This window comes from Oncorhynchus gorbuscha, linkage group LG11 (genome assembly GCF_021184085.1).
Source record: "Oncorhynchus gorbuscha isolate QuinsamMale2020 ecotype Even-year linkage group LG11, OgorEven_v1.0, whole genome shotgun sequence".
Classification (NCBI taxonomy): Eukaryota; Metazoa; Chordata; class Actinopteri; order Salmoniformes; family Salmonidae; genus Oncorhynchus; species Oncorhynchus gorbuscha.
The window spans coordinates 68,887,481-68,900,276 of NC_060183.1; the positions used below are offsets into that span (position 1 = coordinate 68,887,481).

Here is a 12,796-nt window from a genome sequence, read left to right on the forward strand (position 1 = left end):
AAAAATGAGCGTGAAAGATCACATTGCGTAAGTGGATAGGTGGGGGCTCTCAGAGTGAGTTTTGCGCTACAGAGTTTCTCCCGGTGTAACTGAAAAACCTATACACCCGGGTTGATATATTAGCGAATATATTTTTAAAAAACAACCTGAGGATTGATTATAAAAAATGTTTGACATGTTTCTGTGGACATTATGGATGTTATTTGGAATATATGTCTGCGTTGTCGTGACCGCTTTTTCCTGTGGATTTCTGAACATAACGCGACAAACAAACAGAGATATTTTGGGTATAAAAATCATCTGTATGGAACAAAAGGAACATTTGTTGTGTAACTGGGGGTCTCGTGAATGAAAACATCCGAAGATCATCAAAGGTAAACGATTAATTTGATTGCTTTTCTTATTTTCGTTACTTAATGCTTAGTGTAAATAATATAATAATAATATATAATAATATATGCCATTTAGCAGACGCTTTTATCCAAAGCGACTTACAGTCATGTGTGCATACATTCTACGTATGGGTGGTCCCGGGGATCGAACCCACTGCCCTGGCGTTACAAGCGCCATGCTCTACCAACTGAGCTACAGAAGGACCGTTAAATAATGTTATGCTTTCGATAAACTTGAACGCTTGGACTGCTTTCGCTGTAAAGCATAATTTCTAAATCTGAGCCAACAGGTGGATTAACAAAAGGCTAAGCTGTGTTTTGCAATATTGCACTTGTAATTTCATGAATATGAATATTTTCTAGTAATATTATTTGACTGTGGCGCTATGCTATTCGGCGGTTGCTGACGAAAATGATCCCGCTAATGGGATGGGTAGCGTCAAGAAATGAGCATGTTTTTGCTGAAGAGTAGAAAACTCCCCTGGACGATTGTGTCTTGGTGTGAGAGGACAGTGAGGCTCACCTCTAGTAAAGGGAACATTATTAGAGGACAGTGAGGCTCAAGGGAACATTATTAGAGAACAAGGTGAGGCTCACCTCCAGTAAAGGGAACATTATTAGAGGACAGTGAGCCTAATCTCTAGTAAAGGGAACATTATTAGACAGTGAGGCTCACCTCTAGTAAAGGGTACATTATTTGAGGACAGTGAGGCTCACCTCTAGTAAAGGGAACCTTATTAGAGTACAGGGTGAGGCTCACCTCTAGTAAAGGGAACCTTATTAGAGAACAGTGAGGCCCACCTCTAGTGAAGGGAACATTATTAGACAGTGAGGCCCACCTCTAGTAAAGGGAATCTTATTAGAGGACAGTGAGGCTCACCTCAAGTTAAGGGAACATTATTAGAGGACAGTGAGGCTCACCTCAAGTTAAGGGAACATTATTAGACAGTGAGGCTCACCTCTAGTAAAAGGAACATTATTAGACAGTGAGGCTCACCTCTAGTAAAGGGAACATTATTAGACAGTGAGGCTCACCTCTAGTAAAGGGAACATGATTAGACAGTGAGGCTCACCTCTAATAAAGGGAACCTTACTGGAGAACAGTGAGGCTCACCTCTAGTAAAGGGAACATTATTAGAGGACAGTGAGGCCCACCTCTAGTAAAGGGAACATTATTAGACAGTGAGGCTCACCTCTAGTAAAAGGAACATTATTAGACAGTGAGGCTCACCTCTAGTAAAGGGAACATTATTAGACAGTGAGGCTCACCTCTAGTAAAGGGAACATTATTAGACAGTGAGGCTCACCTCTAGTAAAGGGAACATTATTAGACAGTGAGGCTCACCTCTAGTAAAGGGAACATTATTAGAGTACAGTGAGGCTCACCTCTAGTAAAGGGAACATTATTAGAGGACAGTGAGGCTCACCTCTAGTAAAGGGAACATTAGAGGACAGTGAGGCTCACCTCTAGTAAAGGGAACATTATTAGAGGACAGTGAGGCTCACCTCTAGTAAAAGGAACATTATTAGAGGACAGTGAGGCTCACCTCTAGTAAAGGGAACATTATTAGACAGTGAGGCTCACCTCTAGTAAAGGGAACATTATTAGACAGTGAGGCTCACCTCTAGTAAAGGGAACATTATTAGACAGTGAGGCTCACCTCTAGTAAAGGGAACATTATTAGAGTACAGTGAGGCTCACCTCTAGTAAAGGGAACATTATTAGAGGACAGTGAGGCTCACCTCTAGTAAAGGGAACATTAGAGGACAGTGAGGCTCACCTCTAGTAAAGGGAACATTATTAGAGGACAGTGAGGCTCACCTCTAGTAAAAGGAACATTATTAGAGGACAGTGAGGCTCACCTCTAGTAAAAGGAACATTATTAGACAGTGAGGCTCATCCTCTAGTAAAGGGATCATGATTAGACAGTGAGGCTCACCTCTAGTAAAGGGAACATGATTAGACAGTGAGGCTCACCTCTAGTAAAGGGAACCTTACTGGAGGACAGTGAGGCTCACCTCTAGTAAAGGGAACCTTATTAGAGGACAGTGAGGCTCACCTCTAGTAAAGGGAACATTATTAGAGGACAGTGAGGCTCACCTCTAGTAAAGGGATCATTATTAGACAGTGAGGATCACCTCTAGTAAAGGGAACATTATTAGAGGACAGTGAGGCTCACCTCTAGTAAAGGGATCATTATTAGACAGTGAGGCTCACCTCTAGTAAAGGGATCATTATTAGACAGTGAGGCTCACCTCTAGTAAAGGGAACCTTACTGGAGGACAGTGAGGCTCATCTCTAGTAAAGGGAACCTTATTAGAGGACAGTGAGGCTCACCTCTAGTAAAGGGAACATTATTAGAGGACAGTGAGGCTCACCTCTAGTAAAGGGAACATTAGAAGACAGTGAGGCTCACCTCTAGTAAAGGGAACATTATTAGACAGTGAGGCTCACCTCTAGTAAAGGGAACATTATTAGACAGTGAGGCTCACCTCTTGTAAAGGGAATATTATTAGAGGACAGTGAGGCCCACCTCTAGTCAAGGGAACATTATTAGACAGTGAGGCTCACCTCTAGTAAAGGGAACATTATTAGACAGTGAGGCTCACCTCTAGTAAAAGGAACATTATTAGACAGTGAGGCTCACCTCTAGTAAAGGGAACATTATTAGACAGTGAGGCTCACCTCTAGTAAAGGGAATATTATTAGAGGACAGTGAGGCTCACCTCTAGTAAAGGGAACAGATCCTTGTCTTCGTCCTTCAGCTGGTTCCACTTTGCTATCAGTGGAGGCATCAGCATCTGAATGTACTCCTAAACACATACAGTAAAGCCCACATTAGACGACAACAACTAAACACATACAGTAAAGCCCACATTAGACATCACAACTAAACACATACAGTAAAGCCCACATTAGACATCACAACTAAACACATACAGTAAAGCCCACATTAGACGACAACAACTAAACACATACAGTAAAGCCCACATTAGACATCACAACTAAACACATACAGTAAAGCCCACATTAGACGACAACAACTAAACACATACAGTAAAGCCCACATTAGACGACAACAACTAAACACATACAGTAAAGCCCACATTAGACGACAACAACTAAACACATACAGTAAAGCCCACATTAGACATCACAACTAAACACATACAGTAAAGCCCACATTAGACATCACAACTAAACACATACAGTAAAGCCCACATTAGACATCACAACTAAACACATACAGTAAAGCCCACATTAGACATCACAACTAAACACATACAGTAAAGCCCACATTAGACATCACAACTAAACACATACAGTAAAGCCCACATTAGACATCACAACAACTAAACACATACAGTAAAGCCCACATTAGACATCACAACTAAACACATACAGTAAAGCCCACATTAGACATCACAACTAAACACATACAGTAAAGCCCACATTAGACATCACAACTAAACACATACAGTAAAGCCCACATTAGACGACAACAACTAAACACATACAGTAAAGCCCACATTAGACATCACAACTAAACACATACAATAAAGCCCACATTAGACATCACAACTAAACACATACAGTAAAGCCCACATTAGACATCACAACTAAACACATACAGTAAAGCCCACATTAGACATCACAACTAAACACATACAGTAAAGCCCACATTAGACATCACAACTAAACACATACAGTAAAGCCCACATTAGACGACAACAACTAAACACATACAGTAAAGCCCACATTAGACATCACAACTAAACACATACAGTAAAGCCCACATTAGACGACAACAACTAAACACATACAGTAAAGCCCACATTAGACATCACAACTAAACACATACAATAAAGCCCACATTAGACATCACAACTAAACACATACAGTAAAGCCCACATTAGACATCACAACTAAACACATACAGTAAAGCCCACATTAGACATCACAACTAAACACATACAGTAAAGCCCACATTAGACATCACAACTAAACACATACAGTAAAGCCCACATTAGACATCACAACTAAACACATACAGTAAAGCCCACATTAGACGACAACAACTAAACACACAGCTGAAAGATGTGTGTGAGTGTGTACCGGCTTGTTGAGGTGGTGTCCAACAGAGTCAGCGAGCGTCCCTATAGCGTCGTACAGTATAAGCAGGTTCTTGTGTTGGTACTTGTTGAAGGCAAACACCAGAGTGTCCAGGATGTAGGCCAGGTAGGGAACCAACTCTGTACACGCCTCCTCTTCCAGAGTGGCAAAGGCACTGGGGAGAGAGAGGGGTGAGGGAGGTAGAGGGGAGAGAGAAAGAGAGGGGGAGAGAGGACGGGGATAAGGCAGGAGAGAGAGGGGTGAGGGAAGTAGAGGGGAGAGAGGAGGGGGATAAGGCAGGAGAGAGAGGGGTGAGGGAGGTAGAGGGGAGGGAGAAAGAGAGGGGGAGAGAGGAGGGGAATAAGACAGGAGAGAGAGGGGTGAGGGAGGTAGAGGGGAGAGAGAAAGAGAGGGGGAGAGAGGAGAGGGATAAGGCAGGAGAGAGAGGGGTGAGGGAGGTAGAGGGAGAGAGAACGAGAGGGGAGAGAGGAGGGGGATAAGGCAGGAGAGAGAGGGGTAGGGAGGTAGAGGGGAGAGAGGAGGGGGGATAAGGCAGGAGAGAGAGGGGTGAGGGAGGTAGAGGGGAGAGAGGAGGGGATAAGGCAGGAGAGAGGGGTGAGGGAGGTAGAGGGGAGGGAGAAAGAGGGGGAGAGAGGAGGGGAATAAGGCAGGAGAGAGAGGGGTGAGGGAGGGAGAGAGGAGGGGGATAAGGCAGGAGAGAGAGGGGTGAGGGAGGGAGAGGGGAGAGAGAAAGAGAGGGGGATAAGGCAGGAGAGAGAGGGGTGAGGGAGGTAGAGGGGAGAGAGAAAGAGAGGGGGAGAGAGGAGGGGGATAAGGCAGGAGAGAGAGGGGTGAGGGAGGTAGAGGGGAGAGAGAAAGAGAGGGGGAGAGAGGAGGGGAATAAGGCAGGAGAGAGAGGGGTGAGGGAGGTAGAGGGGAGAGAGGAGGGGGATAAGGCAGGAGAGAGAGGGGTGAGGGAGGTAGAGGGGAGAGAGAAAGAGAGGGGGAGAGAGGAGGGGGATAAGGCAGGAGAGAGAGGGGTGAGGGAGGTAGAGGGGAGAGAGAAAGAGAGGGGGAGAGAGGAGGGGAATAAGGCAGGAGAGAGAGGGGTGAGGGAGGTAGAGGGGAGAGAGGAGGGGGATAAGGCAGGAGAGAGAGGGGTGAGGGAGGTAGAGGGGAGAGAGAAAGAGAGGGGGAGAGAGGAGGGGGATAAGGCAGGAGAGAGAGGGGTGAGGGAAATAAAAGGTTGTTTAGAACACCACTTCGCAGTCAAGCTGTTCTTTTTGAACTGTTGTTCAAAAACTTTTGATTGTATCAACTGATCGTCACAATGATCATCATCTTTACTTCAACTCCCAGGACTGTCGTCCCCAGCTTTAAAACCCAGAGCCACTTATTACTGATCATTTACATATAAATCAGACTTCTGGTCAAACATAACCACAGCTACCAACAGCTGACCACATGCTGACTCACCTGCAGGCGGCCTCCTGCACCCTCTTGTTGGAGTCCAGGATGCGTTTGAGAAGCTCAGTCATCAGTGGCTTCAGATAGGTGTCAGGAGGCTGGCTGACCACCCAGTGGGCATATCGACTCAGGGTCCAGCAGGTGATGGAGCGCACCAGGGCCTTCTCATCACTCAGACACTGCACCAGGTGGGGGATGAGCTCTGGTAAGTAGGGGATCATACCCTGCATACAACCTGGGAAAATGACATGGGGTTAGACTATTGGGTTCCACTGGCTTTAAGATCAGCGGTGAAAATGGTGGAGAGAGATAGTCTTCTTTAGTCCTTCGTTCAGGTTGCATGGTAGAATACCCCTGATAGCTAGAATTAAGCAACTTCCTGACCCACACAAGTGGATAAACACACTGTACATTCTCTTTCACCACTGTATAGTCTATCACTTCCTCCCCGTCCCAGTCTCTGCTAGTCCTTACCCTCAGCGGTGGCCCCCAGGACCAGTATACCAGTCTCTGCTAGTCCTTACCCTCAGCGATGGCCCCCAGGACCAGTATACCAGTCTCTGCTAGTCCTTACCCTCAGCGATGGCCCCCAGGACCAGTATACCAGTCTCTGCTAGTCCTTACCCTCAGCGATGGCCCCCAGGACCAGTATACCAGTCTTTGCTAGTCCTTACCCTCAGCGATGGCCCCCAGGACCAGTATACCAGTCTCTGCTAGTCCTTACCCTCAGCGATGGCCCCCAGGACCAGTATACCAGTCTCTGCTGGTCCTTACCCTCAGCGATGGCCCCCAGGACCAGTATACCAGTCTCTGCTGGTCCTTACCCTCAGCGATGGCCCCCAGGACCAGTATACCAGTCTCTGCTAGTCCTTACCCTCAGCAGTGGCCCCCAGGACCAGTATACTAGTCTCTGCTAGCCCTTACCCTCAGCGGTGGCCCCCAGGATCAGTATACCGGTCTCTGCTAGCCCTTACCCTCAGCGGTGGCCCCCAGGATCAGTATACCAGTCTCTGCTAGTCCTTACCCTCAGCGATGGCCCCCAGGACCAGTATACCAGACTCCTTGATGACCCACTCTGGGTGGAAGAGGAGCTCTTTGAGGAGAGGCAGGATGGGGAGGAGCAGGTCGTCTCTGAACACGTTTGCCAACACGTCCAACGCTGCTGCTGAACACTTACCTGGAGACAGTGAGAGGGGACGTGTTAATAAACAGAGGTACACAGTCACGCACACAAAAAGGTCAACAATACCGATGGCGCGAGAGGGAGCGAGCACGAGAGGGAGCGAGCGCGAGAGGGAGCGAGCGCGAGAGGGAGCGAGCGCGAGAGGGAGCGAGCGCGAGAGGGAGCGAGCGCGAGAGGGAGCGAGCGTGACAGGGAGCGAGCGCGACAGGGAGCGAGCGTGACAGGGAGCGAGCGCGAGAGGGAGCGAGCGCGAGAGGGAGCGAGCGCGAGACAGAGAAAAAAAAAGAGTAAGCGAGACAAAGCAAGAAAACCAGAAGAGAAAACCAGATAATCAGAGGTCCACTCACGGAGGTTCCAGTCAGAGATGGTGTCATCATCGTCCAGGTCATCATCATCGTCATCGTCGTCATCGTCCTCGATGCCATCGCGGTCGCCCTCGTGCTGCTGGGCAACGGTACGGGAGCGGTGGAACCTGGGCCTGATGTCCTGCTCGTTGTCAGGGATGGCCTCATCATCATCCTCGTCCACATCACCCTGACCACACACAGTTCCACACTTGTAAGGGTACACACACACAAAGGTATGCAATTCTAACTATTGATACTACTTTAAGACAATGAGCTGCCTTCAGGCCTGTAAGCCAGGTAGCCGTCAGTTCACCTATCAGACTATCTTAACAGCAGACAGAGACACATACAAATTTATGTATGTATAAATATGAATTTCATTGTAACCATAGTGACAGACCTGTGACAGGACCTACACAGAGCCAGGGTTGAGACCCAGGGCTAAGGTGTGATGTGTCTAGTACATAACCACAAGGTGCAGTCCAGCAGAAAGCCATAGATCAATTTCCTGGCTCACACTCAGAGCAGACTGACCTTGAGCAGAATGATGTCGATCTCGGAGTACTTCATCCCGTTGACGAGCACCGGAATCAGCCTGGAACAGACAGGGATCGACAGGTGGGGGTTGGGGGAGAGGGAGCATGGAGGGGATGGGGGAGCATGGAGGGGATGGGGGAGCATGGAGGGGATGGGGATGGAGGGGATGGGGAGCATGGAGGGGATGGGGAGCATGGAGGGGATGGGGGAGCATGGAGGGGATGGGGAGAGGGAGCATGGAGGGGATGGGGAGGGGGAGCATGGAGGGGATGGGGGAGGGGAGCATGGAGGGGATGGGGGAGAGGGAGCATGGAGGGGATGGGGGAGCATGGAGGGGATGGGGGAGCATGGAGGGATGGGGATGGAGGGGATGGGGGAGAGGGAGCATGGAGGGGATGGAGGAGAGGGAGCATGGGGAGAGGGAGCATGGAGGGATGGGGGAGAGGGAGCATGGAGGGGATGGAGGAGAGGGAGCATGGGGAGAGGGAGAATGGAGGGGATGGGGAGAGGGAGCATGGAGGGGATGGAGAGAGGGAGCATGGAGGGGATGGAGGAGAGGGAGCATGGAGGGGATGGAGGAGAGGGAGCATGGAGGGGATGGAGGAGAGGGAGCATGGAGGGGATGGAGGAGAGGGAGCATAGAGGGGATGGAGGAGAGGGAGCATGGGGAGAGGGAGCATGGAGGGGATGGGGAGAGGGAGCATGGAGGGGATGGGGGAGGGAGCATGGAGGGGATGGGGAGAGGGAGCATGGAGGGGATGGGGGAGAGGGAGCATGGAGGGGATGGAGGAGAGGGAGCATAGGGGATGGAGGAGAGGGAGCATGGAGGGGATGGAGGAGAGGGAGCATGGAGGGGATGGAGGAGAGGGACCATAGAGGGTATGGAGGAGAGGGAGCATAGAGGGGATGGAGGAGAGGGAGCATAGAGGGGATGGAGGAAAGGGAGCATAGAGGGGATGGAGGAAAGGGAGCATAGAGGGGATGGAGGAGAGGGAGCATAGAGGGGATGGAGGAGAGGGAGCATAGAGGGGATGGAGGAGAGGGAGCATGGAGGGGATGGGGAGAGGGAGCATGGAGGGGATGGAGGAGAGGGACCATAGAGGGGATGGAGGAGAGGGAGCATAGAGGGGATGGAGGAGAGGGAGCATGGGGAGAGGGAGCATGGAGGTGATGGAGGAAAGGGAGCATAGAGGGGATGGAGGAGAGGGAGCATGGGGAGAGGGAGCATGGAGGGGATGGAGGAGAGGGAGCATAGAGGGGATGGAGGAAAGGGAGCATAGAGGGGATGGAGGAGAGGGAGCATAGAGGGGATGAAGGAGAGGGAGCATGGGGAGAGGGAGCATGGAGGGGATGGGGAGAGGGAGCATGGAGGGGATGGGGAGAGGGAGCATGGGGAGAGGGAGCATGGAGGGGATGGAGGAGAGGGAGCATAGAGGGGATGGAGGAAAGGGAGCATAGAGGGGATGGAGGAGAGGGAGCATGGGGAGAGGGAGCATGGAGGGGATGGGGAGAGGGAGCATGGAGGGGATGGGGGAGAGGGAGCATGGAGGGGATGGGGGAGAGGGAGCATGGAGGGGATGGAGGAGAGGGAGCATGGAGGGGATGGAGGAGAGGGAGCATAGAGGGGATGGAGGAGAGGGAGCATAGAGGGGATGGAGGAGAGGGAGCATAGAGGGGATGGAGGAGAGGGAGCATGGGGAGAGGGAGGAGAGGGAGCATGGAGGGGATGGAGGAGAGGGAGCATAGAGGGGATGGAGGAAAGGGATCATAGAGGGGATGGAGGAGAGGGAGCATGGGGAGAGGAAGCATGGAGGGGATGGAGGAGAGGGAGCATAGAGGGGATGGAGGAAAGGGAGCATAGAGGGGATGGAGGAGAGGGAGCATGGGGAGAGGGAGCATGGAGGGGATGGGGAGAGGGAGCATGGAGGGGATGGGGAGAGGGAGCATGGAGGGGATGGGGGAGAGGGAGCATGGAGGGGATGAGGGAGAGGGAGCATGGAGGGGATGGAGGAGAGGGAGCATGGAGGGGATGGAGGAGAGGGAGCATAGAGGGGATGGAGGAGAGGGAGCATGGGGAGAGGGAGCATGGGGAGGGGATGGAGGGGATGGAGGGAGGGAGCATAGAGGGGATGGAGGAAAGGGAGCATAGAGGGATGGAGGAGAGGGAGCATGGGGAGAGGGAGCATGGAGGGGATGGAGGAGAGGAGCATAGAGGGGATGGAGGAGAGGGAGCATGGGGAGAGGTAGCATGGAGGGGATGGGGAGAGGGAGCATGGAGGGGATGGGGGGAGGGAGCATGGAGGGGATGGGGGAGAGGGAGCATGGAGGGGGTTGGTAGAGAGGGAGCATGGAGGGGGTTGGTAGAGAGGGAGCATGGAGTGGGTTGGTAGAGAGGGAGCATGGAGTGGGTTGGTAGAGAGGAGCATGGAGTGGGTTGGTAGAGAAGGAGCATGGAGTGGGTTGGTAGAGAGGGAGCATGGAGACAGGAGAGGGGACAGGCAACATTAATGTCAGCAGTGTCACCATTGTGTCACAGATGAGCTCTAACAGCTATGGCTCTGATCAACAGCCAGGGTGACAGGATGAGGAAAAGTACACCGGGGGAGGCCTAGAATGACAGCTTTTGTATGTATGTGTGTTACTCACTTGGAGAGGTGGTTACACAGCACATCCTTACAGACAGGCTGTTCAGCCAGTGTCAGCCAGAACTCACAGGCCTCCAGAGCCACGTTCTCATCCTGGTCCTGAGTCCTCTGCAGCATGTACTGAGGAGAGGACCATGGGAAATGTAGTACTATTAGCATTATATTTGTAATTCACTACCTCAATCAATATTCAGGATTCATTTCAAGGCCAGGAGCTGGGCAGCCACAATCACATGACATATTATGGATGAACCTGTCTGGAGAATGAAAGCTTTCAGATGAACCTGTCTGGAGAATGAAAGCTTTCAGATGAACCTGTCTGGAGAATGAAAGCTTTCAGATGAACCTGTCTGGAGAATGAAAGCTTTCAGATGAACCTGTCTGGAGAATGAAAGCTTTCAGATGAACCTGTCTGGAGAATGAAAGCTTTCAGATGAACCTGTCTGGAGAATGAAAGCTTTCAGATGAACCTGTCTGGAGAATGAAAGCTTTCAGATGAACTTTCAGATGAACCTCTGGAGAATGAAAGCTTTCAGATGAACCTGTCTGGAGAATGAAAGCTTTCAGATGAACCTGTCTGGAGAATTAAAGCTTTCATATGAACCTGTCTGGAGAATAAAAGCTTTCAGGTGAACCTGTCTGGAGAATTAAAGCTTTCAGATGAACCTGCCTGGAGAATTAAAGCTTTCAGATGAACCTGTCTGGAGAATTAAAGCTTTCAGATGAACCTGTCTGGAGAATGAAAGCTTTCAGATGAATCTGTCTGGAGAATTTAAACTGTGTGTACACTACAACATTTTGGCCGTGGTTTAGCTGTCCCAGACAAGTTTTTGAGATCGTAGACAAAATACCCATGTCGTTGCGGTTACCGACACTTTTTTTAATGTGAGCGGGTCAGAGATGCAATCTAAGGGCTACCGCTCCATCTTTGAGCAGTCCCAGACGTCACAATATTTTCAAGTATGTTTGATTTTATCAGCACAAAATCGGCAATGCTCTTGTGTGAGATGTGCAACGACAAGTTTTCAGAACGTGATCATCAATAGCCAATGAGAGCTGACCAGAGAAGAAGCCAGTGAGATGCTGACGTATCACATCACCCAGAATGTGTAGACTCTGGAGCAGGAGCTATGACTACTACTAGTATGTGTATTGTACTTTTTTTTATTATACATTTTGTAATTTTTATTTCACCTTTATTTAACCAGGTAGGCTAGTTGAGAACAAGTTCTCATTTGCAACTGCGACCTGGCCAAGATAAAGCATAGCAGTGTGAACAGACAACACAGAGTTACACATGGAATAAACAATTAACAAGTCAATAACACAGTAGAAAAAATGGGCAGTCTATATACAATGTGTGCAAAAGGCATGAGGAGGTAGGCGAATAATACAATTTTGCAGATTAACACTGGAGTGATAAATGATCAGATGGTCATGTACAGGTAGAGATATTGGTGTGCAAAAGAGCAGAAAAGTAAATAAATAAAAACAGTATAAAAACAGTATGGGAATGAGGTAAGTGAAAATGGGTGGGCTATTTTCCTATAGACTATGTACAGCTGCAGCGATCGGTTAGCTGCTCGGATAGCTGATGTTTGAAGTTGGTGAGGGAGATAAAGTCTCCAACTTCAGCGATTTTTGCAATTCGTTCCAGTCACAGGCAGCAGAGTACTGGAACGAAAGGCGGCCAAATGAGGTGTTGGCTTTAGGGATGATCAGTGAGATACACCTGCTGGAGCGCGTACTACGGATGGGTGTTGCCATCGTGACCAGTGAACTGAGATAAGGCGGAGCTTTACCTAGCATGGACTTGTAGATGACCTGGAGCCAGTGGGTCTGGCGACGAATATGTAGTGAGGGCCAGCCGACTAGAGCATGCAAGTCGCAGTGGTGGGTGGTATAAGGTGCTTTAGTGACAAAACGGATGGCACTGTGATAGACTGCATCCAGTTTGCTGAGTAGAGTGTTGGAAGCCATTTTGTAGATGACATCGCCGAAGTCGAGGATCGGTAGAATAGTCAGTTTTACTAGGGTAAGCTTGGCAGCGTGAGTGAAGGAGGCTTTGTTGCGGAATAGAAAGCCGACTCTTGATTTGATTTTCGATTGGA

At 49.7% G+C, this 12,796-nt stretch overlaps 1 protein-coding gene across 4 annotated transcripts in view; it reads right to left on the bottom strand.

Moving 5' to 3' along the window:
• Positions 1–12,796, bottom strand: part of LOC123989315 (transportin-1-like) — a 58,419-nt gene that overhangs the window by 12,247 nt on the left and 33,376 nt on the right. For all 4 annotated transcript variants that reach the window (XR_006830552.1, XM_046290244.1, XM_046290243.1 and 1 more), the window contains 7 exons: positions 10,687–10,805; positions 8,038–8,098; positions 7,504–7,690; positions 6,998–7,150; positions 5,983–6,208; positions 4,510–4,681; positions 3,120–3,206 (listed from right to left, as the gene is read on the bottom strand). Coding sequence is in view for 3 of the 4 variants with exons in the window: in XM_046290244.1 (XP_046146200.1) it covers positions 3,120–3,206; positions 4,510–4,681; positions 5,983–6,208; positions 6,998–7,150; positions 7,504–7,690; positions 8,038–8,098; positions 10,687–10,805 (1,005 nt within the window). In the remaining variant the exon portion in view is untranslated. The remainder of the gene's footprint in view (positions 1–3,119; positions 3,207–4,509; positions 4,682–5,982; positions 6,209–6,997; positions 7,151–7,503; positions 7,691–8,037; positions 8,099–10,686; positions 10,806–12,796) is intronic.